This window comes from Anser brachyrhynchus (genome assembly GCF_964034855.1).
Source record: "Anser brachyrhynchus genome assembly, chromosome: 2".
Classification (NCBI taxonomy): domain Eukaryota; kingdom Metazoa; phylum Chordata; class Aves; order Anseriformes; family Anatidae; genus Anser; species Anser brachyrhynchus.
The window spans coordinates 151,977,177-152,004,634 of NC_137695.1; the positions used below are offsets into that span (position 1 = coordinate 151,977,177).

The window sequence follows — 27,458 nt, forward strand, 5'->3', positions numbered from 1 at the left end:
GGGCTGAGAAACACAAGTAAGCAGCCTACCGTTTTGCAAATTCTTCTGGCTTTGTCTTGTATGTGACATTTCCACACTACTTAAGCTTTTAAATCCCTTGATAATACTTAAATTCACTTGCCTGCTAAATGCATGCTGGTCTGAACCACATTAGAGGGCTAAGAACAAACAAGTTTGTAGGTCTGATCTAGAAACTTTATTCCTGGCTAGCTGCTTCAGAATACCTGGGAAAAAAATCATTTATATCTAACACTTATTTCCTCAAACTCCAGTAATTTTCTTGAGTGTTGCCTATAAACACCCCCCTACAGTCTGGAGATTCCAAAAAAATTTTGCTCTGTTCACATTCAGTAGAGACACAGAGTCCCACAGAAACTGCTGTTTAACATTTTTCGATACCCCAGCTTCCAGACATTACATTTCACTTTGTTCATTACACTGTAACTTCTTTCTCATTTGAAGTTTAATTTTAAGTTGTTTTGATTTTGCGTAAGAAGACTCAGTATCTCTGAACTGTCTGTCCCATCAAATAAACTAGAAAAAACAGGAAACAAAGAACCAGAGCTGTTCAAGACAGGGATCAGGATAGGAAAGCTAAAGCCCTGTTAGAATTAGATTTGGCCAGGGACATCAAGGGTAACAAGAAAGGCTTCTATAGGTTCATCAGTGATAAAAGGCAGACTAGGGAAATTGTGGGCCCTCTCCAGAAGGGAACAGGAGACCTTGTTACCCGGGATATAGAGAAGGCTGAGGAACTCAATGACTTTTTTACCTGTCTTCACTAGCAAGAGCTGTAGTCACATAGCCTACATCCCAGAAGGCAAAGGCAGGGACCAGGAGAATAAAGAAGTGCCTGCTGTAGAAGATCCGGTTCAAGACCATCTAAGAAATCTAAAGGAGCACAAGTCCATGGGACCTGATAAAACACATCTGCAGGTCCTGAGGGAAATAGCGGATGAAGTTCCTAAGTCACTGTCCATCGTATTTAAGAAGCTGCGGCAGTCTGGTGAAGTTCCCACTGCCTGGAAGAGGGGAAAAATAATCCCCATTTTTAAAAAGGGAAAAAAAGGAAGAAAAAAGGAACTATGAGCCAGTCAGTCTCACCTTTGTGCCCAGCAAGATCATGGAGCAGTGGCAGGTGTCCTTGCCGTGGCAGGGGGGTTGGAACAAGATGATCTTTAAGGTCCCAAAACATTCTATGATTCTATGAAAGCTCTTGGCAAATTTATGTTTTGTACCTCGCTTTGTACTCCCAATAAAAATATCTAGAAGAATTTTTGAGCTGATGAAGCCCTGATGTCCTAGAATGATTCCTTAATTGGTTTTCAGATACCTAACCCTCCAGCATTCAAGGTCTGCAAATATGCTCATTAGGATAATTAAGTATTTCCAGTAGAAGTAAGCTCTTTTACCTAAACTGTTACAAAGAAAATGATTGTTGCATTGCAAAGTTAAATAAATAAATAAATAAATAAATACATTCTCTGGTAGGGCCTTCAGATCACTGAACAGCCAGCTGGGAGAAATCAAGTTTGAAATACAGTTAAAGGTATATCTGAAGTAGATCACATCTTTAAAGAAGTGAACTTTTCCTCTTCCCCCACCCACCCCGTTCTTACCAGTTCCTCACATTGGACAGCTTTCAGTCTTTTTGCTGTGTCTAGAGCTGTCTCTCCAGCTTGGTTTACTGCAAAATCAACAATAAGAAAGAGCAATTATTTGAGAAGTTTAAAGAATCAATTCATCAAGTTTCACTATTCTTAGCAGAGTAACTTCTAAAAGTTATCAGAGCATCTATTTACTCTAGAGCAGCTGCAGCTCTAAGATTCCACTTTAAGTGCTCCTACATTTCATGTATCATCAGGTTATTTCTGAACAGCAGCATCTGCTGGGACAGTTCCCAAATCCCTCCTAACCATCTTAACAGAGAATATACAGAAATTTATTCAAGTGAGTTTTACTGCCAAGGGAGTTGAGTGGAGCTTGAAATGACTAAGCAGGAAAAGCAAGCACACAGGGGAAGATAGATCAAAAGAGAAAACATTTAAAATAAAAAGAAAAATGCATATGTTGATCCAAGCTCATTTTACTTTAAGTGATTAACGCATAGCTGTTTGAAGCCTGAATTTGCAGACAGAAGTTTTATTCTAAGCTGATATTTGAACAGGAATCATTCACAAACTTTCTAGCTATTTTATATTTATGAGGGCTGTAAAATCTTTTACATTTTAAAATAACTCCTGGGCAGAAAGGCGATTTCGGTGACTGAGCACTGAAAACAATCAAACTGAAGTCTCGCAGGCAAATACATCTGTGTGTTATGTTATACATAGAATGCCAATCTTTAATTCTAGAAAATAAAAAGCAGTCATCTCAAAAGGCCACATTCAGTAACTATTCATTCAAGGAGGTTTTATAATAATTTGAAAGAATTAAGATCCCTGGAGGAAGAGAGGGCTCCTTACTGAAAGATCTGAGATGGATCAAGAGGTTTAGCATACAGAAGTATGAAAACACAGTATTTCTTAACACACATAGGTTAAGAGACTACAGAAATTCTGAACTTTCAGACATTAAGAATAAACCTGTGCTTCAAGATGTAAGAAAATGTGGTGTTCTTACGTGATTGCTCAAGGATTGGGGTAGGGGAGGGACCCCAGAAAGGTAAGGACACTTCTGAGCTCTGCTTAGGAGAGAGTGACCAGAATGACCAACATACACACTTAAGCTTGTTCAGTTAGTTTCCCCATTTTATTAATCAGGGACGTATGTGCTAAAAAAGGTCATATCAAGTTCTTTGACAAAGTATTAGAATATCATATTTTAAGGGTGTACTAAAAGGCAAAAGAAACCGAAGACTTCTGCCACTGAGCTATGAACTTAACTCTAAAACAGTTTGTAGACTGGCCAGTGGAGGAAAATGACGTCAAAGATGAAAAGGGGAAAAACAGAAATTCATACTCTTCATCTTGCACTAACTCTTTAGAAAGCTTCCTTCCTACAGCAAGAACTGACACAACACAAAAGTTTTATAGGGAGATGATGACACAGCTCCTGAGCCTAACAAGCTAGATTCGAAATGCATTCTTACCTCAAACTACAGCAGGGAAGGGGAGCATGTAGCAAATGGATTATATTAAGTGTGAGCAAAAGTTTACAGAGATTCCATTTCTCATGAAAACTTCTGCTAAGACATGATGAAAAATGGACTGATACAGGTACAGAAAATATCTTACACACAAAGACAGCAAATAGAGGAAGAAGAAAGGCAGGTGAGGAAGCTAATCCCTTCTCTAATCAGCTACTGTGGTATCTTGGGAATGCTGGGTGAAGCCACAGTGCCAACTGACATTAACATTAAAAACAGAATTAGCTGTTGTGTACACAAAGCCCACATGCATCTAGAGTGGAATTAACATGAACAGCCATTTGAAGCACTTTAACATACAAGTACTAGATGTATTTTACAATACAAACAACAAACCTAGAATCCAGAGTATTCATGATGTATCAGAAATAATGAAGAAAGACTAGGGATTATCAATTAGTATTTCATATTAGACATTTCTTGTTGCTAATCTTTTAAGACTAAGTTCAATTTCTTAACTGAATGCTTCCTTTAGGCTTGTTGATGGGAAAATCTTCATCTTTAATACACAGCAGTTTTTTTTTTCTTTAAATAAAAAAGCTCACTTAAAATACCGTGGGACTTAAAAGCAGTTGAAAATTTTAAAGATTTTTTATGAAATCTTTGTTTTCTAGTATTAAACAATGAACTTACCTACATCAATAGTTGGTTTCCCCCTCAAAAGCAATTTCAAACACTCAGGCTTATTATATATACTGCAGTAGTGTAGAACCGTATTACCCAATGCTGTTTGCTTATCCAGGTTTCCACTAAACACAAATGGAAAAAAAACAATAAGGAAAAGTGCAGTACATGCAATTCATTTCAGATCTAGCATCTCTATAAATAATAAAATAGTTATGATCACACATAAATACTTTACTGGGCGAATATGAACTAGAAGTAAAGGAGAAATGAATATTTTTCAATTAAATATTACTCTCAAAGACTATTAAGCATTATGGCTCAAAGCATATTGCTGGAAATTCCTGAGCTGCAGTTGAAAATGACTGAGAATCTACAGATGTTCATAAGGGTACACAGTTAGGGAAAGACAAGCTGTGCAAAGGGCTTCACAGGGTTTTTTAATACTGTACTTCCTTCAGTTTTCAACTTCTCAAACAAAGGTTATCCAAAAAAAAATTATTAACATATATTTGGATCAATATAATACACATTTATAAAAATGAAAAGCTCAGGAGATGACAACTATTCCTCCACTCAGTATTACCCATATTGAACACTAAGAGCAGGCAAAATGCCGAGCCCATATGGTGTAAAAGTCCCCTTACATTTGAGATTCAGACAAAAATATAGAATGCTGACAGAAGCACATACAAAATGATAGTTACCCAAAGGAAGTATAAAGTTACATAAATAACATATCAAATGATAAAAATTTTAAATAATAATCCAAAATAAATCCTTTAATAATACTCAAAATCATAACTTGGCTTCTAATACAACTATTAAATTATGGACTCAAATGGCTAGTGAATATTAGTGGCTTAATTTTTTATTTTTTTTTAAATAACATTTTTATAATAGTCAACACTCCATTTAATTTAAACAAGTGATGGCAGAATGAAGCTCAAGTGACTTGAAGGTTACAGAGCTAATCTGCACAGTGCCAGAGATGGTGCCAGGAACAAGGACTCTGAGTCTGCTGTTACCAGACGACCAAACTTCCTCCCGAACACTGCCTGAATGCAGTGCTCCATGAACTATTAGAGAAGGGAAGGAAAAAATAAGTATTCACTAAGCATTTCAAACAGCAGCTATGATTTCCTGTGCTCAAGGGGAAATAAATCATTCCTGAAATCAAACACCCTGCCCCTAGCTCAAGCATGCTGTGATGAATCTTTTGGGTTTTCCCTGACTGTCCACTCTCTCGCTTTTCTGCAAAAGCCACCATCTGACACAGCAAGCAGTTACCAACTCCTTTAACTTAACTTTATCTTTAAAACAGTTGATGAACTAGTCGATTTACTTTGAAAGAGGTGTTCTCAATTCTATTCATCATTTTCTGATAAAGATCCTTGTTTTCCACTCTCACGGTTTGTGTTTGTCCCATATTTGGAATGGTCACTTGTCATCCATACTTTATCTGAACTATTCATTTTCATACGTTCTAAATCAATGCTCTTTTCGCTCTACATAAATGAAAACAGGATTAAAGGAGAAACTACCATCCATGTTTTTATTCTACTCTTCTTTGTTCCTCCTCTACTGACTAGGAACACAAAGGTCAACTCAAAGGTATTAAATCAAGCTTTTTTGAAACATATTGAAGGTTAATGATTAAGTGATAAACACTGTCCAAACCATTGCAAGGATGGATTTGAAAGCCTGTATTGTTCATTCACAATTTAACAAAAAATGTGCAAGCCATACCAGTTTTGTACAAGGAAGTCAACCAGATGGAGAGAGGTTTGGTCAGCAGTCCGGACTGCTAAATGAAGTGCTGTTTCACCTGGCTCCTAAACACATGCAAATAAAAGTTAGATTTTTGCATTTTTTTTTTCCACAAAGCTTATATCAGACCTGAATATATGTCACTCTTTTACAATAAGTCATTCTACAGAAAAATATCCAGAAATTATCTCATAAACAGACACTATGTGCTTCAAAAGAAATGGCATCACTCTTTCTGAGATCATAGCTTTTCCATAACCAGTCCTCCCTTTGGGTGGATAATGATGGATAAAAAAATCCCAAAAAGCCTTTAACCATTTAACTTGTTAGTAACTAAAAGCATCCAAAAGTGTTTCCATGACAAGCATCCTGTGGTATCTCCAGTGCTGGGGCTATACTGAACTTACACTCTCAATACCAACAGGCGCTCTGACCTTTGCCAAGTTATCTGCTTTCACAGAACTTGCTGAGAATGTTCTGAGATCTCTCTAAGTTGAGTTTAAAAGTAATGGGAGAAAAATTTGCTGATCAAGTGGTTGCACAGCATCCTTTATAACCTCAACAACCTCTATAAAATCAGGTTATGTTGCTCCTGAGTAACATTTCTACATGGATACTTGAAGTGAAGCGGGACTGATTTTCAGAGAAAGCGTTACTGACTTCAGCAGCAATTGTTAAGTATTCAGAACTTTGTTAAAAAAAAAAAAAAAAAAAAAAGCCTTTTCCTGGCTGAAAGAATTATACTTCTGTAAATGTTTAATCACAAGCTGTGCAGGCATCAAATTGTTTGCTTCCTCCTACAGAATACACAGAGACCTGTATACAGCCAGTAATGTATTCCTTCAGCAGCTACTTCTTTAAATGCAGATGTGATACTGCCTGTGGCATCAGCTGACCCTGGGTTAGCAGTAAGCCAAACCCTCTCTCTCTGGGCCTTTTCCCAAAAGGAACATACTGCAGAACCCTGCTTTTCAACATACTATAGCTGTACCTAGAATAGTGTATCATAGTACTATTGCATCTCACACTCCTTCAGACTAACTGCTGGCAACACACACAGTCTTCTGTTCTCCTCCCCCAAGGACATCACATCAAGGAAAGCCAGAAAAACATTTTCATCCATTTTTTCTTTTCTTTTAGCAAAAAAGGCAGCAGCCTCCGGTACTGGACATTTTACAGATATACTTTACTTAAAATACTCAGCTTTGTTTACCTGATAAGCTTACCTGTCCAGGCTCTAACAGTGGCTCCATTAGCTCTACCCCCTCTGCATAGACTTGAATTAGTGCAAGTAAATCCCTGGATTTGACAGCCTCAAGTAATTCACTCAGTTTAGCTGCTGAAGATGCACAAGTCTTCCTAGAGAACTTATGATCTACATACTTAGCAGTGATAAATTCTTTACGTGCAGTCCTGTAGGGTGTGAAAATAGAGCTTGGTTTAGAAATTTTTAGAAAAATGGGTCAACAATTTCAATTTTAAATCACCTTGCCTAACTCAGTTTTCCTCCTCCCTTCTGGGTTTCTAGCAGATGAAGACTTATTTATTACTGTAACGTATGCTTTTCTTGCAAACAAGCCTGAAATAAGGTATTTGTTCAATTGTATCCTGCATTCTTGCTAAAAATGAAAGTTACTCTCATGCTGGTAGCTAATATCAAAGATAAAAACAAAGCCTAAAACGTGATTTCTCATGGAAACACACCTACATGTTAAAAATACAAGCATGAAAAACAGGCTCGAAGAAAAAAATACCAAAGCAGCTACAGAACAGCATAAGAGATGAAAAGGTCTTCTGGCAAAACCACATCTGTTATGCTCTCTGTTCAACTCCTACACCAGGGAAAGGAAGAGAAAGCATGTCACAACCTCAAGACAGTACTGAAACTAGTGTCAGTTTAGTCCAAAGGCATTACCATTTGAGCTTGTACTACAAAACTGAAAAACATTCAAGATTCAGTAGCATGCTCTATAGAAGTCCAAACTTACAGTTTTCTACAGGGAAGCTCAAGTAGCTAAAATGTGAATAGATGGCAGAAGACTAACTTTTAAGAAATGCCACAGATGGAGTTAAAAAAAAAAGTTTCCTGCCATTGTAGTCTACCTCTAGCTTTTTTTTTATTGCCTAAGACATTTTACATGCACATATATATTCCATGGTAAAATTAATATTGAAGAATTTAGAGATTCAAAACTTACATATCACTTGATGGACTCGGTTTAGGTGAAGGACTAGGTAAATTCCCTTCCATAATATCATTAAAACTATTATTTCCTACATTCTTGGCCAGCTGCAATAAAAAAAAAAAAAAAGAGGTTTTTGTTGTCTTTTCCAGCTAACAGAAAGCTAAAACCTGGACTATTAATATGCATTTTTCACACTATTAACAATAGGTAGAACACAAAAGGTTACAAAATTAAAGCACAATACTTACATTAAAACGGAAAGCAATTAAAATAAAAGTGTGAATCAGGATTCGTTGTAAAACTGACTTCACAGCCACAGCTAATTATTTGCACTTCTGGATAAACTGCCTCAGATACAAAAATGGAATGAAAAACTAGCAGCACAAACACTGGAACAATGCCGGTACACTAATCTGGAAGTTCTGGAAAAAGGCTCACACTTAACAGAAACTTATGCTTGGCAAAATTTGCTTTAAATGAATAGTAATTTTGTGAACTCACAAAAAAAAAAAGAAAGAAAACCCTAGAAAATAAACTTACCAAGAGTTCAGACGTTCCTAATTTGTCTAATTCCAAAGACTGGATTCGAGAAATATGGACACCCATTTCTCTGTGTATTCCAGAACACTCTATGCAGGTTAAAATGCCCAAATTAGTTGATAGCCATGTTGGATCTGTAGAATTGAAAAACAAAATATTTAGTGGAAGTTCAAGAAAGAGTTTTCTATGGTGGAAAGAAATCCAAATGTAATCCGAAATAATTCCTCATTTAACCTTTTAACAAATGGAAATAAACTAAGAATATCTCATATTTTTCCCCAAAATGCAATGGAAGTATAACCATACATTGAGACCAACAGAATTTAGTTTTTCAGATTTAGTGACAGTCCCAATGGCACTGAATTTACACTTCTAAATCCATAATGTATGACTACACTAACACGTATAACATTTGCTTCTTCTAGAAAGAGGGTGAGCTTTTGTTTCCCATTTCTAAAAATAACAAGCATCCTACATTCCACTGTTGACAACTTCTGAAGTTTTAGTATTTACTTCTTAAATAGTATTTCTTCATATAAAATTGACCACAACATTTTGCAACACGTAGAATAGTAGTATGTTGTGGAAAATTTAAGGAACTCAGGGGTTAGTCCAACAAAAAAATGCACTGTTGTGGAGGAGATCTCCATCATTACATTACAAATGCTACATAAGGAGCCAGATCAGTCTTTTGAAGGAAAAATAGTAACTGTAGACATATTTTGTATACATACGTGTCTTCAAATTAATCTTCCTTGTCCTAAATATTAACTGATAAAGCATTAAATCAAGACTTTAAAGCAGCAAGCTGGGGTGCAGGAGTGAAGCTTAAAACTCCACTATAAATTAGAAGATGAATGAGAACTGTAATCCAAAGTTTCTGTAGCTTTACGCAACTGAATAATGGAATGAACCAATTCTAGGACTCGACATAATTAATTTGCAATATTCTACTTTGTGTTTCTATCTAGGTATTTCTCACGTGGATCACTTCCGCATCGGTAAGCATCTCCAAGATACATTCTATCTACTCAGTTCCCAGTGAAGACCATCTTCTTGAATTACCTTCTTAGATGTGAAAGCTGTAACAGCTACCAAGTACCATACCAATTCAGTAATGCTATGCCAAGCTGCTGCTTCTTAAACTCTAAGTGACATATAACTGGCCTGTAACTGTACTTCTGAATATAAAGTTGGATAGGATTCTAACTCTGGGTCTCATTTCTTTGCATAAAACTACTTATTCCATCTACAAATATTTTTTGATACTGCAATTCCAGTAGTCTCATGCCAAGATAAAACCTCAGAGTAAGATCTGGGCCAGGTCAACTTTTCCACAGTCATCGTCTAAGCATTACTCACTTCTACTTAGTAGCATGCACAGGATCAGTGATGCCAAGCAACTTCCATTCAAGTGCAATAAGCATCTAGAGACAGTGCAACAAGAACAGTTCAAACTCCAGAGGGGCTTGAACTGCTGGAAGTAAGCACAGACAACACACAAAAATATTTTAGTGAATTAAACAGAACTAACGTATGAAAGTCAATATTTGTTCTTTTAAAAGCAGGTTGAAGACCGATCAATATGTCCCTTAAAGATTAGTTTGCACCTCCAAAGAAATCACTTTGCTCGCAACAAGAAGTTGATGACATTAAGAAATTGAGATACCTGGTGAGCCACAATCACAACAGACTTCATTTCCGGGTAATCTCTGTATGTCATCAATAATGGCTTTTGTCAGATCCTCTAAACTGTTCTCCCCTGTGCTCTGCTCTCCACGGAATGCCATATTTAACGCTTCTTCTTTGCTGTTAGTCAGTACTGATATCCATCTAGCACAAGATAAAGACCTTAATGAAGATCTGCATTTGCAAATACAAATTTATCTATAAACTGTAGAAAGCTTTCCAGGAACAAAATATTAGTGTCAATATAGGGAAGAGTCACATTTGGGGGCTGAGTAGGGGAAAAATTGAGACACAAAGGAAAATAATTGAGAAAAGGTAAGAATGAAAAGACAGAAAGAATACAAGTCTTAAATCTAAGGTCCCTTTGGCTACCAAATTAAGGTTAAAGCCGTGAAGTTTTCAGTTTCCTCAAATAAGCAGAAGCTGTGGAAGAGAAAGGCTGCCAATAAGCTCGCTCCTGTAAATTTAGCCGTTGTAAAAGTAGGTGTCTTCCTAAAAAGTAAGTTTTCCTAAAGCCTATCCCATTAGTAGAGGAACCTCTAACCACTATTTTCTTCCATGTGCATCCTTCCTTGCAGAGGACAGAGCAAGCAGGTTTTGGAAGATGTTGATTGCCTTTCAAAATGCAAGTCTCAGTGCACTAACCAGAGCCAAGCATAATGTCCACATTAATGAAAATGGCCATGGCAACAAATGGGGTAAGGAGTTCAAAAAGAGAAGATGACAGGAGAGTAACAATATTGATAACCGACGTTGAGTTTTGAGAGCACCTGCCGACTGCAACAAATCAAGATTCCCTAATGATATTTCAGGCATTAGATTTCCCTGTGCACTCACTCTGCCAGTTTTTGATTACACCATAATGTTTTAATTAAAAACAAAACAAACCTCTGGCTGCTGCCTTAAAGGTCAAACCAAAGTGGAGAAAGTGATTACACTAAAGACAAGCACATTGCAGACGCAGCATTACCTAATTTACAAGAAGAGCATGTTAAGAAATCCTCTGAAGTATAATGATTTTAGATGTTTTTAGATCTACTTCTGTTGCAGATATTTTGCACAGAAATATTTTAGCAGTGCCCTCATTCCATTTCCTGTTTACAATATTACAATCAGCTCCAACCATCATTCTGAAATGTGTTAAGACGTCTATGATCATCTAAACATACAGATAAAAGTCCAGATTGAACTTTATAATCTCTCCTTAAAACAATAATGCAAAGATAATTTTAAAAGGCTTCAAAGGTAAATTTATGTAAGTAGTCTTGCAATGCAGATTCTGAGCCTGAATAGGTAGGTATATGGGCAGCGTGTATTATATACTTCATATACACATGCTTCTGAAATACGTGGGCTGAGAACAATCTGGGAACTTGTACCTAAAAGAAAATGTTTTAAAAAAATAGTGAAAAAATAATCTTAAAAATAAAAGAAATTGGAATATTTGGAAATAAATTCGTTCGGTAGTTTAGAAGCCAAGAACAACCTTCACATGCATTTCTCTCTCCAGTTATATGACACAGTTTAAGAACCCACGCTAGATGGCACTCTTCCGCAATTTTTCTGATGAAATCTGCTGTTATTAAAATGTAAGAGGAGGCAGTGCCTTGCTTCTAATGATATAGTAATGTTGTGTTAAACATACAAAGTAAAATAATCATTAGGTTTAGAGCAACAACATTTATCCTGACTTTTGTTGACAATTCTTTTCGGGGTTACGATTTCATTAATTTGTTAAAAATGAAGAATCTGAATAAAACTCAATTATGCAGTAACAATTAAAAAATATTAGATGAAATTAAAATAAACATGACATCACTGAGCCAGCTGTTAGTGCGACACAGATTTCCATATCAAGAGCTTCTAAATTTTAAGACAACAAATTATTTTTGTTTCGTTTCCTCAGCTAGAAGGAAGCCACTGTCCAAGTCTGCACGTCACTGGTGTCATCTGCGAGACGGTCAAAGCAAGAGCTAACGCAGCGTCAGCAAGCCAATTTAACACAAACACAAGAATAGACTTATTCTTAATAACTAATGCTAATTATACATGAAGTCCACAGTTGGTGGCCAGGCCTTCCTGGCACGCTGTACGTTCGGAAAAAAACAATTCATATCGGTAACTATGCCATATTGAGTCAATGTCAAAAGTTATAAAAACTTTCTCACTGCTGTTCTTCCTCTTTTTCTTATCTGTACTAGTCATTTTTCTTTCCTTCCTTCCCCATTTTTTTTTTCTTTTCTTTCTTCAGTATATTTGCTTGGTTTCACAACACTACCAGCATAAAGCTAATAGTCAAAAAGCTTCAGGTAATAGTGTAGTGTTCTTTCAAATCATTTAAAAATTACTCAAGTCTCAAAGAATTGCTTTGCCTTGTATCTAATAGAATAAAATTGGTAGCCCAAGTCTTCTGCTGCACTTTTTCTGGACCACAAATTTTTCTTTGGTCCTTTAATGCATTTAGTTTGCCGGAAATTCTCACATTCTCAAACCTGTGAGACTAAACAAAAATGAGGCATCACGGGTGAGCTCTGAATCCAGCGAAGGCAGCAGAAGTATTTGTTAGCCTCAGGTACAACAGATTCTCATTCAGATTCCTCTTATTTCTTCAGTATTTCTAAGCTAATAGAAAACCACAATAACTGTGCTAATAGTTTTTTGGTGGTGGTGGTGTTTTTTTTGCAATAAAAATTTGTCTCTTCTGAAAATCCCTACCACAACATTGCTGTTTTCAGGTACACAAACAGAACATTAGCGTAGTAGTTTTCAAACTTTCAGGCACAAGTTTGTATGGAACTAGCAACGGATAGCATCAGGACCTTCCAATTCAGTCTTCTCAAAGAACAATACTCTGACACTTGTTGCTAAATACTAGATTGAAGTTATATGTTTGCATAATAGCAAAATAGTTAATCCTACAGAAAAGGATATGCTCTTAACCTTCAAAAAAAGGTGGTCGAAAAGAACTAAAAAGTCATGCCCACTGTATATTTGTCCTTATCCACGGTTACCAAAATTAGAAAGCATCTACTACTGTATATGCTTAAAAAAAATCTGTTTATTTTAAAGTCGTAGTGTATATTTCTTATAATACCGATAGAAATACACACAACCACCGCACCCCACCCTGTGCTTTATCTACTGGAGAAATGAATAACCACCACCTGAGAATTTTGAAGGACAGTCAAGCAGTAATTAAAGGTCAACAGACAGCTGGCTGGATAAGAATCAAGAAATGCATTTAACTCAGGGAAATATTTGAGGGAATATAGTAACTGACCTGTAACAGAATGTGAGCTTCAATGATCTGTGTTTTAAACTGCCTGCTATTAATATATATATATATATGTTTTATTTATTTTTTAGTAGTGAAGAGCTATTTGGAAGAAGTTCAAAATGAACAGTAGGAAAAAGTATGCAAGGTCATTTAAATGTAAAGAAATGCATCTTGCTTTTTTCCATTTAAACTTGAGGCTGGAAGGAAAGTGATTTGAAAATCTATTTCTACATCTATTCTATATCTATTTCTCACTTGAAGCACACGGGGGAAAAAAAGAGTAGCGGCAGCACTAAACTTAGGTGGAAAAAATACAACAAAGTGGAGGAGAAAGATGAGAGAAGCACACATACAAATCAAGGGGAAATTGGAACCAGAGGATGACAACTATTAGCAAAGAATTGCATCCTGTAGTACATACAGAACAGTCTTAAATCAACAAGTTTGGAAATCAAAGGGTTCTGTTCACATGACACCTTAGATGACAAAGCTATTAAGCTCCTACTCAATGGCTGTACCAGGAAAACAGAACATTTGGTTTTATTGTAGTTTTTCCATCGACACATTAACAGACATTCTGGTTCGTGAACTATAACTAGTGTACACATGTTCCTACAGAAAAAAGAAAGGATTCCCTGTGCATCTCACATCACATAACATTATTTGGGGCACTACAGTAATTTTCTGAAACAGAACACTTGACTGTGTAGCATTACAGTAACTTTTTGCTGGTGGCCTACAGTGCCCAAATGCAGGCAAAATGCCCTTAGCTTCTATCACTTTCTCAGCATGTGTTCCAACACTGGGATGCAAATAATGCCTCTTTAGCTAAATGAGTCCTTTAAAACTTGCAGTGGAGTATTTTAATGTTGTTTCAAGTCATTTTCCCAGCCTCTTTATTTTAAAGCGATAAACCGGACTCTAGTGCAAAGCAGATGGGATTTATACTTCTAATGGGAAACAAAACCAGCCTGGAATTTCAAGAGTCCAAAGGCAGCCAGCTAAACTGAGTTTATCAACCTATCAATAATAGAAATTATTTTGGTAAGGTATTCCCCTGCTTATGCACTGAGCCCCCCCCCCCCCCCCCCCCCCCCCCAAAAAAAAGCAGCTTCCCCTTTTAAACCAACAAGGTAATTTATGGCCGAGACAAAAAAATCTCTGCCATATTACTCATCAAGATCATTACTGATCAGCAATAACAGTATTTTCTTGCTTACTAATAAGCTTACTGGAACAATTAAGTTCCCTAATGACTAAGCAAGTCAGCTTTGCACTGATTAACTCATAACCCACTAACTGCACCCAGCCAACATAAGGCTGTGGAAGACGCTGGAAGGAACCAGGTGCATGACGAACTCTCCAAGCTTCTCATTTCATCTGCTCCTCCCAGTGGTGAGCTGTCAAGGCTGTTGCCTCCCACTGCCACCAAATAGCTTGAATATCTATCAAACATTCCCCGTAATTTTAAAACGGGGACAACAGTCTTCCATTAGAAGATGGACAAGCAACAAAAGTACAACAATCCTGAAAAACAAGGCAGCCTGGAAGGTTCAGGCTCGCTGCACTATTCACTGTAACTTTATTCCTAGGCTTGTCAGGTGATGTGTATTGGATTGTGATGTTCTGCACAACACCCTTTTGATGACTGTGAAAGCAATATTCAGGGTAAAAAACAAGTGGCACATGGCTCTCAGGAAAAGGGGTTCTGGCACAGCAGGAAGAAAGACATTTTTAAAAGGAAAAAACCTGCCTGGAAACATGCACTGATGAAGCGAGTTACTGGATTCTGAAGTACAAAAACTCAGAAATATGCTTTGTTTCATATTTCTAGGCCTACAGCAGAAAAGATGAATTACTTCTAAATAATTTCTGTATGTTATATAGAGATTATTTATCTACTTAATGATTTTATTTTAGAGAAAAAAGGCAGCATCGGAAGGAAAACATGTAACTGAGAAGAGAGTTGACACTGAAGATAAGAAGAATTTAAAATATTTCATTTGAACCCTAATCATCTCATCTACTGTATTAGCCAAGCAATTGGACACGAACAATGTTCTGGAAGTGTACACAATCCAAATTGGCTTTTGATTGTTTTTATTTGTTCTTTTTTTTTTAATGTTACAAGGTTTTCATAGCACCTTGTAGTAATATATGTAAATCTAAACACAACAGTTTACACACATACACTCAACAACCAAAATAAGTGTGCACTACTTTTGCATTAACTGAGGAAACTAATTCCACTGCCACATATGATTTCATACACACACCTCTACAGAGAGAAATCTTGAAAAAGTATAAACATTCTTACGCTACGTATTCTTGTTCATCTTCTGCTTGAAAGTGGTACGTTCTGTTATCTGAAATAAACAAACATCTTTTAATTTGACCCATGAAAAAAAATAATCAATGAAACTGTTACTAAACCTATTTAACAACTAAAGTCTTTAAGAACAATTTCTCTTAACCTATGACATTAATTCATGGCTATGTAAGACAACTCAAAAAAAAAAAAAAAAGAAGATGAAATAGTGGATTTTGATTTACACCAGGAGTGTGTATGTCAAAAACCTATGCTTCAAAATGTTAAAGAGTAATAAGCATAAGAATCAAATTTTATCTCACAATCATTTCTGAAGTCAAATCTGATAAATTAGTAGCAGAAAAGAGTTTATTCCCATCCTACTTTTCCTTCTGTCTTGGTTAAGAAACTTTTCTGCTAATTAAAGAATAAGGTACAAACTGGGTATTAGCCCTCACATTCAAAGGTTTCATAGTCTGTTCTTGTAAATATAGAATGCTGAGCTGTTTCTTATTTAATACTGTATATGCAAATCTTGAAATCCATACTCATCTACTTCAAAAACAGTTAAAAACCTAATGGATACAAAGCCCAAAACAGGGAGAAGTGAAATCATAGAATCTCTAGTGCTGAGAATACAGAAGTCACTACCGATTTTAGATAAAATAATTAATATTTTGCAAGGAGGATAAGAGAACATGAGAAACTGGGTTCACCTTGCTTCTTCTACTCCCTCACCTTTAACCCCAAATAATGCTCAATAAATTGAACAGACAATGAATTAAAACAAGGTCTTCTCCATTACCAAGTGGATATAGTTTATGTTTAACAGCTTAGTACAACGTGTGTCTGTCTGAACTTAGGAAAACAGCACAGCATTTCATGGCTTGTCACAAATGACCAGCACTAATGTGTCACAAAATACATTCTATGTTCATTGGTCTTTTCAACCTATCTTCAAAACTAGAGGGATCTAAACACTCATGAGACACTGCATGTATCTGGATATAGATCTGAATTTGAACCATAGCCTCATTCTTAATGAAAATATCTCGTAATCACAAGACTTAAAAACATTTTTAGAAATCCCACATAATGCAAGATGGTACTAAAATTGCTACATACGTGATATTAGATCAAAAGACTTCTTATCTTCTGCATTTGGCTTCACCTGGCAGGTTAATAAATTCAGTTTAGCTGGTTGCCTGTTGGACTAAAAAGAAAATTTATTTTACTTTAAATATGTCTTGATTTAGGATTATTTTTCCATTCTGAGAAATGGGCATGTGTGATAGTAGTTTACAGTTTGGACATGAATACATGTACACCTTTGAAACAGTTGAGACCAGCATGACTGTGTCTGACCTGGTCTGTCAGAAGGGCCAGATTTAAAACAAAGCTAAAATCTACATGGCAACTCTTCCTGACTAATTGAAAGGCATTAAAGGAATACACCTTAATTTATAATAAGCTATTTAGAATAATACTATTTAGCTTTTCTATTGTACTTCATAAACAACACTAAATCTACAGAACAATTTTTTTTTTAATAGTCTTAAAAACTTTAAAGGGATATGAGAAGCTGCAGATCTGGAGATTCAGATCTTGGACTAAATACAACTACTAAAATAACCTAAAATAACAGCAGAGAATTTAAGACGTGATAGCTAAATATGACTCTAGAATTATTTTGGTATACACAGGCTTAACAAAAACTATGAAGATACTGAATTAAAGTTCAGTTTATATCTAACAGCTGTTAATCATGTTAACATGAGACATGTCACTTATTAGTAAATACTTCTGGACTGAGTTTTGGAAACTGTTCACTTTAGAAACTGTTAAGAAGAAAAAAAAAAGTAGCACACATGCAACAAACCAAAAAATATAGAAATGCGTTTCCCACATTGTCAAATGTTTGGCAGGACAAGATCATCAGCGCAGTATTTTTAACACTCAAGGAGCAACAGTTCCTTGAAGGAGTAAATATACAATTGGATTCTCAGTCTCAAACATATTGTCATGATCTGAACCTTTCATCACTGAAAACAAGAAAATTACTTTCTACTTGGCACTGCAACAGGAAATAGCAAATGGACTGCTCTTTTTACATAGCTACATACAAGAAATGGAAAACTACAACCAACAGTGTGATTCAAAGAATTCTAAACTGGCAAGATTTAAGGTTCACATAACATATATATAAACATATATATTCTTAAATAGTGATTTAAACTGAACCATTACTAATTTAGGTATTGCTAACTAATCTCAAGTTACATGATTAAACGGGTACTCAGATTAGGTGAGGATAACTTCTTAGGTTTTTTTTAAAAAAAAAAGCACAACCCCCTGGAGTTATAAATAACTCCCTTTTAACTTTCTTAAGAAAGGAAATTAACTTTGGACACTAATAGTCATGACCATCAGTGGAATTTGGGGAAAAGGTGAAAAAAGGGTGCTGAAATGTGGCCATCTCCTTTAAAAGAAGTAACAGGCGTAAGAAGTTTGTGTCATGCTGCCCCAAGGCAGTTTTAGAACTGTGTCTACCATGACATTGTTGTTGCTTCCTCAAGATTTGGCATTCCTAGGAAGATACTTCAGATACATGCCCAATTCCCAAAACTTAGTATGATCAAGATCCTCTAACCCCCTCCCTTTTTTTTTTAAAAAAAACTTATTTAAAATCAATCAATATATTCACCATTTCCTTATCAAACTATTGATTAATACATTTTGGAATTCAATCAAATGTCAAGAGTCTATAGAAGCAAAAAAAAAAATGTATAAGTCTAAAGAGGAGTTTACCTACCTCAAATCTTCCACAGGAAGATTTGAACTAATTTCAAATGACTTTTTTCCCTTTCCATTTCTCACTCTGATTAGTTGAATGATTGCAATTTACTTCTTTAAACAAAACCAACGTGTGGGCATTAAAGGAATTTATGTTTTTAATATCCTATGAAGGAGTAAAATGTCTGTAATACAGACACCTATATATGCACCAGCTGATTAGTCTTTCAGTACAGTCAACAGCTAGAATTGAGTTTATGACAAGACATCTCACCAAATCTACCCAGACTAGTTCTCCAGTGGCTCAAAGAGTCTGTAGCATCTTGCTCTAATGCAGTCTGTTTGTAGACTGTTCATTTTAGATAGATACTCATAACCCACATCTCAAAGGTAGAGTAAGAACAGGTGCACTGCTCAAAAAAGAAAGTCCATCTAACTTGAAACTGTTCATGCTAATGGTCAGTAACAGCCAGATGGTTTGAGAACAGAGCAACAAGTCTCTACTTAAGTCAATCTCCAATTTCTGATAACCCACAGAACTTTAACAGTTTGAAGCAGAAGTCCCATCTTTTTTTGTAATAACAGAATACCAGACTCATTGTGAAAGGGTAATCATAATTTATTATTTTAATGAAGAGGTATAAAAATAACTTACAGTTGCATGTGATATGGTAAGAATTCCATTTTTAACAGTGCACTTTCTTCTTTGCCATACTTTCCTTAACCTAGGTAAGAACATCAACAACAACAAAATCAGTATCTAGACATGATTTCAAAACACATTTTAATCCCTTATATGTTTTAACAAGATTATCCTTGAGAAACAAACAGAGGCAGTCCAAATTTTACTAAATGCCTCAACACAAATATGTTGGATATTTATGATAGGACTTAAGTGCTTTTCAGAGATTTATAAAGACAACAGCTTTCTTTTTAATTTGACATAGGATTTTGGTTTTGACTTTTTTGTGTTTACTATAATAATTTCTGATTGTGTTCTGATTCAAACTGCAAAAATTCTTCAGTAGTTGTGGCACATTTAATAGGTGCATATGCCTTAAGCACCCAGAGTACAAAACAATAAAAATCCATGCGAGAACAAGAGCTACCACTATGTATTACGCACTCTGAGAACATACCCATCACTCTTCTTTAAAAGATAGCCTTTCTTCTCACTGCCATATTCCTTATTCCCCTGGAGCTGATGCATACTGTATCCTCCTTGCCTGCTCTGAGAATCCTAAAAAAAGGGAAAACGCTGTTACTGTGCACATTACTGTAAGTTGTACTTACTGTAAGTTTTCCTGACCTTTACTCCTACTTACTTCACTTCTCGTCTCTACCACAACTCCACAAATTAATAAAAATTTTTTTAAAAAGAGAGAACTCCTAATGGATGTTTTACATCCATACAAGAGCTTACTTTTATATCACCTGATCTTGAGCTAACTGCGTGCTCAAGGCTATTACCTCATTACGAGTTTTGAGTATAGTATAGATGGCCAATATGTATCTAAAAATAATGATCTTGAGCTAACTGTGTGCTCAAGACTATGACCTCATTAGGAGTTTTGAATATAGTATGGATGGCCAATATGTATCTAAAAATAATGCCTTTTTAAAATATGGAAGATTAAAACTGCATAAGCTTATAACTGAAGAACAGATAAAACTGCATAAGCTTATAATTGAAGAACAGAAGGCTGATATCAAATTTCAAAAATAAAGCAATAGAATAAAGCATGCATATATACGGATATATACATATTTACACAAAAAAACAAATGCTAATAACTGCTTTTTTTTATCCAATTAAAATACATATACAATTCAGGAGTTTTAATGAATGATGTCAACTGAAATAGCTTTGGGCCTGACTTAGTGAAACACTCAGGTGAAATGGACTAACAAGAGCATCAGAAAATCCCCCAAAATTCATTAAAACATTGACTTACTCTCCTAGACTTCGATCACGAAAGGCAAAAGCAATAGAGGAGAGAGAAAGCAAATAATTTTAAACGAGAATTATTATTTTATTTTAAAACATACTCCTTGAACATAAATTTTATAGCCCCCATATCTAATAAAACAATTATCCCCCTTTCTAATGACACTACTAGAAAGAAGGCCAACAATTCTTTATTTAGGCACACCGGTGGTTTTGCTCATTAAGTAAAAAAAAACATGACAAAACACTGCACATTACATATATGACACTGACTTCATAAAAGCAACTAAAACCACTGCAGGATCAAATCCTGCAACGTGTCTTTGCATCTTCATTACATTTAAAGTGTCTAAAATGGTAGTCATATTGTGTCCTCCAGCATAGCAGAGCTAATTACGAATTTCTGTTAAAGACCATGCCCAAAGTTAACTTTTAGTTTTTGCAAAGCCATATAAGAAGATATAATTAAGAATACATTAATACTGTTTTACTGTAGCTGCGAAACAATTTCCTGCAAAACATCTGGAAATCACCCCTCTCCACTCAGATGAGTTTAGAGACAAGTGATTTGGTAGAACTGTCAATTGTGGTTGGAAGCAGCATGAAGACTGCCACACGTAATGTGCTGCCTCCAGTGTTTACACTATCACAGTACGCAGCTCATTTTTTAATACACAGACTTCGAACCCCCATTGGAATGAGAGCTCTATTGATAATCAGCATTGGAAAGAACATAATGAGCTCTAATTCCTGTTCTAAAGAGCGTATCAGATAAAGATTTGGGGAAAAATCAAAATGTCAAGAAGCAGTTAACAAAATAGACATGAAACATGAGTCTAACAATCAGCTATACTGAAAATAAAGCTGTCAGTTGCATTTGTAAGAATAATTAAAACATGAGAATACCAGTAGAAACATGTATTGAAGGCTCAGTTTCCTTTAAAACTTAGAAGTGCTTAAATGTTAAAAAGCTTAACATACAAAGTATTTCACATCATTAAAATTACACTATTATAGTTTAAAATATTTTTACCCAAATTTTAAACCACAGTTATTTTACACAGATAGTTCTTACGCAAAATTAAAGAAACTTGATATTAAGACAGCATGTAGTGGCAAGAGACATTACACGCAGCAGTGCCCTTGTAAGTTGTACTTCCCATTGTGAAGTTACAGCACTAGCACTTCTGCACAAACCAACATTCACAGATTGGCAAGATAGGTCCAAGAACCAGGTAACTCCAAAGATTACAGTAATAGCTTTTCACTGATGCAACGACAGGCACGCCAGCAAAATGTGTATGAGCATTACAGATGTCTGTAGTGATAACCAAACACCTTGAATGCAAGCAGAAGTAAAATGAGAGTTGCATTATAAGACCTTGAAAGAGTAGGGAATGCGGTTAACTCACAGAGTTACTGTTTCTTCCAAAGTATGGGTGCTGACTGTTAGTTTTTTCATACGTGTTATTTTAAATTCAAAATGACACTAAATGCTTTAGTAGATTTAACAGCTATGCAGATCTCTCTCATCATCTGCGATGGAATGTCTGTCTGAGATGAGAAGGAAGTCTCATTTATCTAACGGCAACTCCAGAGAGGCTAACAGTGACAGAATTTACAATCTGGATGGGAATCACAAGTTTGGGCTTCCCTTCTCTTACAACAGAAGGTAAAGGGAATTTAGACTTCAGTTTCAAACTGTTTCCCTGCCAGTGTAATTTTTAGAGGAGTACTTCTGAATCTTCACAAACCCACCTGAGAAAATCCCATTCAATTCATCTTCTTCAACACTTTGATTAAATTACTATTTATTTATTTATTTATTTTAATGTTGAGACTATAATGAACTAATGGGGGGGGGGGGGAGTAGGGGACAACGACAACTCGTATTCTTAATCATAACCAAGCATGCCATCTGCTACAGAAGTAAATTCCAGCTTTACGTACTTGAAGAGTCAAGCACACATGATCCTAGAGAGATGACCTGAAACTTAGACCACATGCCTTCAAGTTTCATTGTCACTTAGCTAACGAATAACAAATGCTGCAATGTTATACCAGGATTAAAATACGATTACCTAGATAACATAGACGTTGTACCAAGCTTCTCAAGATGTGCCAGTCTTATCTCTGAGTTATGTAATGTAGCAGAATTACATGAGTGAAAGTTCTTACATTGAAAGACATCTACGTGATCAATTTTATCCAAAATGGTGGATTCCTTCATTACAGCAGATTTGACTAAGTATCTGAGAATCAGAATATTGCTCCTTTTTCTTCAATGACATGATTTGAATTCCCTTCAAGCCAATTTTTTACATTTACCATGTTTTCTATATAGATATCATAAAAATCTACATCCAGTTTCTTAAGAGCCCTAGAATTTGTCTATATTATAATTTTATAGTTTATTTTCCTGATGCCTGTGAAGCTACTCCTGTTACAACTTAGATATATCTAAGTTTCAGAATTTGACTTACTCTTATTTTTAAAATGAGGTTACTTTCCACTGAAACAGAACAATTCTCGCTACACGTTCAGGAAAAACGTAACCAAGAAACTAACAGTACATCCAGTACATCTCATTTAATCATTCTACTTCATGATACCCCGCAAGCAGCTTTTGAAACTTGGCTTGTACAATATGCTGCCACATATGTACACTACATGGCACTTAAGAATAAAGACTTGTTTGTCCTAATTCTCAGATTCACTAGCTTGAACTTAGCACATGCAGCAGCCAGGAGAGAAGGAGTTATTCCTTTGCTTCCCAGATAAGTAGCTTGTGCAAATAAAAAGGTACTGAGACGAGAACAGATTTTGTTTCCTGATCTTGTATCCTGAATCGACCCACAAAACACTTCACGAATTTAAAAACTATTTCCAAATAGCTTTTGAAATCTAATGTTCTTTGTTCAATTTCTGGCAGCAAGAATGGAGAACGAGCCCAAGTTACAGTCACAATGATTCAGGTAGCAGGGAGATCACAAATGTAACACATGTATGTGAAGTATTATACGTTTTATGGAAAAAATCCACTGGGTCCATGTGCACATTGTTATTTCTTTCCTCCATCTGCAGAATATTGGGAAAGATAGCAGAGGATGAGATAAGGGAACACCAACTACCAGAAAGAGCTGGCACATCTTACAATAAATTGGTATTTATTCAAAGATGCACCTGTCATCATGGGTGACATATCCAAGAAATTCTTAAAACCATGTTTTGAGGTTGTGTTGTCCTTCAAAGTGATGCGATTAAAGATGCACGGAGAGAAACAGCCTAGTTGCCAAAGTTTATCTGTTTCAGATGTACATCTATATTATGAAAGCACATATATGCAAGTATTCAAAAGAAAAGAACACTAAGAAAGGACTCAATCATTCCTTATTAATTGTGACTGTGAAATAATTCACTAACTTCAAGACATTTATCTATACGCAATACCTATGATTACAACATGCTACCTACAAAATTATGTCAAAACCCGTAAGAATACTTATTTGCCCCAATTACTGAAGTTGTATTTCTGATGAGGCTCCAAAAGAGTTACAGGAAAAGAGAGATTTGGTAAGCTTCACACCACATGAAGAAAATTATGAAAATTAATATTAACATTCTTTATTATTCTTTCAGTATATATAATACTGGAAGAACAGGTGCAGCTTATGTAAAGAAAGGTTATGCCTTAAATGTCTCCTGAAATTCTGTGAAAGAATCAGTAAGCAGACAGACATGAGAAATCTGTCTGATAGAGTCTATCTGGACTTTCAATCGGCACAATTTTCACTTCCAAAAGTGAAACAATTACAGTGCTACAGCAGCAAACAAGTTAAAAGCAGGAAATAAATGAATTTCCTAGAGAGATGTGACAGGACACATGGTGTCAAACACTAAACAATCTGGAAAAGGCTAAACTGTCCAAGTTTGCTATATGGTATTACATTATTCAGGATACCTAAGAAAGACTTTCATGAGGATCTCACAATCATGAGTAACTTGACAGTAGACAGGTGAAGATAACTGTAAACAAATGCAAAGTAATGCATAGGGGAAAAATAAGATACTGTGAATTGGCTATTAACATTCAGAAAAGGATGCTACGGTTATAAGTTGTTTTTTTTTTTTGTTTGTTTTTAAATACGCCGCTGCATTAAGGGTTGGTGAAAAAGTAAGTCAATGTTAGGACATCTGTGGAAAGAAAAAAATAAAATAAAACGACATCAGAAAAGGCAGTGATGCTATCATAAACCCACAAGCAGTGCCATCCTGAGAAGGGTATGCCCATCTAAAAGTTCAAAACAAAAGAAGAAGGGTTTTAAGATAATATGCCATGATGGTGGGGAAGACATGGGTGAAACAGGCACTACTAGTTTACACTGCTTCGGAAAGCAACTGCACAAGTTCAAAGAGGGGAAAACAACAGAGGGGTACTAAATACAAAGGTACCATCACCGGTACGGAAACACGACCAAGATAGTCTTACTATTAACATGAAAATATTGTGGGAAAGTATCAGCATTAATTGCTCTACATTTTACTCAAAACTCATGACTGATCACTGCTGGAAACCTTTGGCCGACTCAGTATAACTGCTCGTAAGTTCTATTCTTATGTATATTTGATATTAGTAATATTCCCCAATTATATCTGTGCATGATCAAATATATGTAATGGAATGCTAACTGTCTAATGAATAATCATTAAATCCCTCATATTTAATAACAAATATTTAATAAGATGAATAGATATTTGACAAATACTAATTTTTTATTTACCTAAGAAAAAAACGAACAGAGGAGAATAAGTGAACTTTTCCTAAAGGAAAGCAAAAAAATAAAAATAAAAATCAGTTCTCAGGCATTATGACCTGCACATGTTATCACAGGTAAAAACTCACTATTTGTATCCTAGCTGTTAATTTAATGAGTATTCCAGAACACCTGCAAAGGACATTGCATGTTTTCCCTTCACCTCTGTTACCACAGTGCAACTGTGGATGTATTTTAGTCTTTAACAGCCCTGTCTCAAGCACTTATCTGGTTCATACACAAATTTTCCTCATTATGATGTAGTATTAGCAAAAGGGGTTTGGGGAGGAGTACAGCATAACAAAATCCATACAGTTGAGCAGATGAACAGTAATATGGAAATCACTATGTAAAGGCAAGTCTCCATGTCTACCCAGGACCACTTAAGTCAGGAAAATCCTGAGCACAACATGGCTGTAGGATGGCAGGACATAAGAAAAGCACGCGTTCCGTCACTTTGCATTTTTTCCTGAACATTCATTCTTGATCATCGCCAAGGACGGGATGCTGGGGTAGATGAAGAATTTATCTGATCCACTGCAACTGTTATAGTTACATTGGGTTTACGTGGCAAGGTTTTGGTAGCGGGGGCTGCAGAGGTGGCCTCTGTGAGAAGAGTCCAGCAGCTGCCCCATGTTAGGTAAGGGCCATCTCCAGCTGGCTCCAAAGGGACCTGTTGCTGGCCCAGAGCTGAGCCAGTAAGTGATGTTTGCACCTCCGTGACAGCAGATTTAGGAAAGGGGAAAAAAAAACAAAAGTAGCCGGGAGAGAGGGGTGAGAAGCAGCCCTGCAGCCCCCAAGGTGAGTGCAGCAGGAGGGCAGGAGGTGCTCCAGGCAGGCAGCAGCAGTTCCCCTGCGGCCTGTGGAGAGGCCCCTGGTGGAGCAGGCTGTCCCCCTGCAGCCCACGGGTCCCACACGGAGCAGATCTCCACGCTGCAGCCCGTGGAGGAGCCCCCGGTGGAGCAGGTGGATGTGGCCTGGAGGAGGCTGCGGCCCATGGAGAGCCCCCGCAGGAGCAGGCCCCGGGCCGGAGCTGCAGCCCGTGGAGAGGAGCCCACGCAGGAGCAGGGGGTCTGGGGGGAGCTGCCGCCCGTGGGGGACCCGTGCTGGAGCAGTTTGCTCCTGGGGGATGGACCCCGTGGGACGGAGCCGTGTGGGAGCAGTTCCTGAAGAGCTGCAGCCTGTGGGCAGCCCCCGCAGGCTCAGTTGGGGAAGGACGGCATCGCGTGGGAGCGTCACGGACTGACCACAGGTTCCTTTGTGCCACTTGGGGGGAGAAGGTGTTTTCAGTTTACTTTTAGTTTCTCGCTGCTCTATAATAGGCAATAAATTATATTAATGTCCCTAAGCTGAGTCTATTTTGCCTATGATGATAATTATTGAGTGATCTCCCTGTCCTTATCTCAACCCTTGAGCCCCTTCCATCGTATTTTCTCCCCCTTTCCCTTTGAGGAGGGGCATTGAAATGGTAGTTGTGGTAGAGCTCAGCTGCCCAGCAGACTAAAACTACCACAACAGTAAATTAAAAAAAAAAAACCTGTACAAAAAACTTTGAATAAATTATTTTGATACATTAAAGTGAAACCATGGATTAGGAAGGTATTGGTTGTGGAAATGTAGTTGGACACTGAATATTAGTTTTGTTGCATTCTTCATAAAGTAACTCTTCTAAATAAATTGATACACAAACTGAGAATGAATTAAACCAATTTCTGAATTCAGAATTCATAAATTCACATTATCTCTGAAAATAGTACATCTAAATTATTTACCTCCTTTTGATCAAGCTGCAGAGAAGATTTTATCAAATCACGAAGAGCGGTAAGTTGTTTCTTTTCTTCATCTTGTGTCTGCTTTATCTATTGAAAGAGATCATCATTATAAACTACAAGTTGCAAGCTAAGGTAAATACACAGTTCTGTATGCCCTGTTCTGTTACACTTGAACAGTTCATTACATCTAATGCAACTAAGCCAGTCACTGAAATATTAATTAACTCCAATAAGCTTGACAGATGACTTAAGGAATGGAAATACTGTTTAATCTAGCCACAAACTACAATAGCAAATGGAATTATTGTAATTCCGATTATAAAATACAAAAACACTTGGGTGACAAATGAGCTTTGATTATACATTACTATGTGCCTTCCATGAACACCACAGGAAAGTTAATTAACCCAAACTGTGGTGGTATCATCAAGCAGCTGTACACGGGGAAAAAAGGTGAAAGTGGCAGCTAAAATTGGTGCTAGTAATGTAATCCAATTCAAAGATTCCCATTTTAAACTAGGTCTACTTTAAATGCAACATTAAATCAGTACTAGAATGACAGCTGCTTTTCCTTATAACTGTAACAACA

The 27,458-nt window shown here is 36.4% G+C and overlaps 1 protein-coding gene across 5 annotated transcripts in view; it reads right to left on the reverse strand.

Moving 5' to 3' along the window:
* Positions 1 to 27,458, reverse strand: part of ASAP1 (ArfGAP with SH3 domain, ankyrin repeat and PH domain 1) — a 146,896-nt gene that overhangs the window by 29,746 nt on the left and 89,692 nt on the right. For all 5 annotated transcript variants that reach the window (XM_080578077.1, XM_080578073.1, XM_080578076.1 and 2 more), the window contains 12 exons: positions 26,870 to 26,956; positions 19,475 to 19,575; positions 18,991 to 19,060; positions 16,668 to 16,755; positions 15,552 to 15,600; positions 9,938 to 10,101; positions 8,269 to 8,402; positions 7,741 to 7,832; positions 6,769 to 6,955; positions 5,522 to 5,607; positions 3,782 to 3,897; positions 1,620 to 1,687 (listed from right to left, as the gene is read on the reverse strand). In XM_080578077.1, the coding sequence (XP_080434203.1) occupies positions 1,620 to 1,687; positions 3,782 to 3,897; positions 5,522 to 5,607; positions 6,769 to 6,955; positions 7,741 to 7,832; positions 8,269 to 8,402; positions 9,938 to 10,101; positions 15,552 to 15,600; positions 16,668 to 16,755; positions 18,991 to 19,060; positions 19,475 to 19,575; positions 26,870 to 26,956 (1,242 nt within the window). The remainder of the gene's footprint in view (positions 1 to 1,619; positions 1,688 to 3,781; positions 3,898 to 5,521; positions 5,608 to 6,768; positions 6,956 to 7,740; positions 7,833 to 8,268; positions 8,403 to 9,937; positions 10,102 to 15,551; positions 15,601 to 16,667; positions 16,756 to 18,990; positions 19,061 to 19,474; positions 19,576 to 26,869; positions 26,957 to 27,458) is intronic.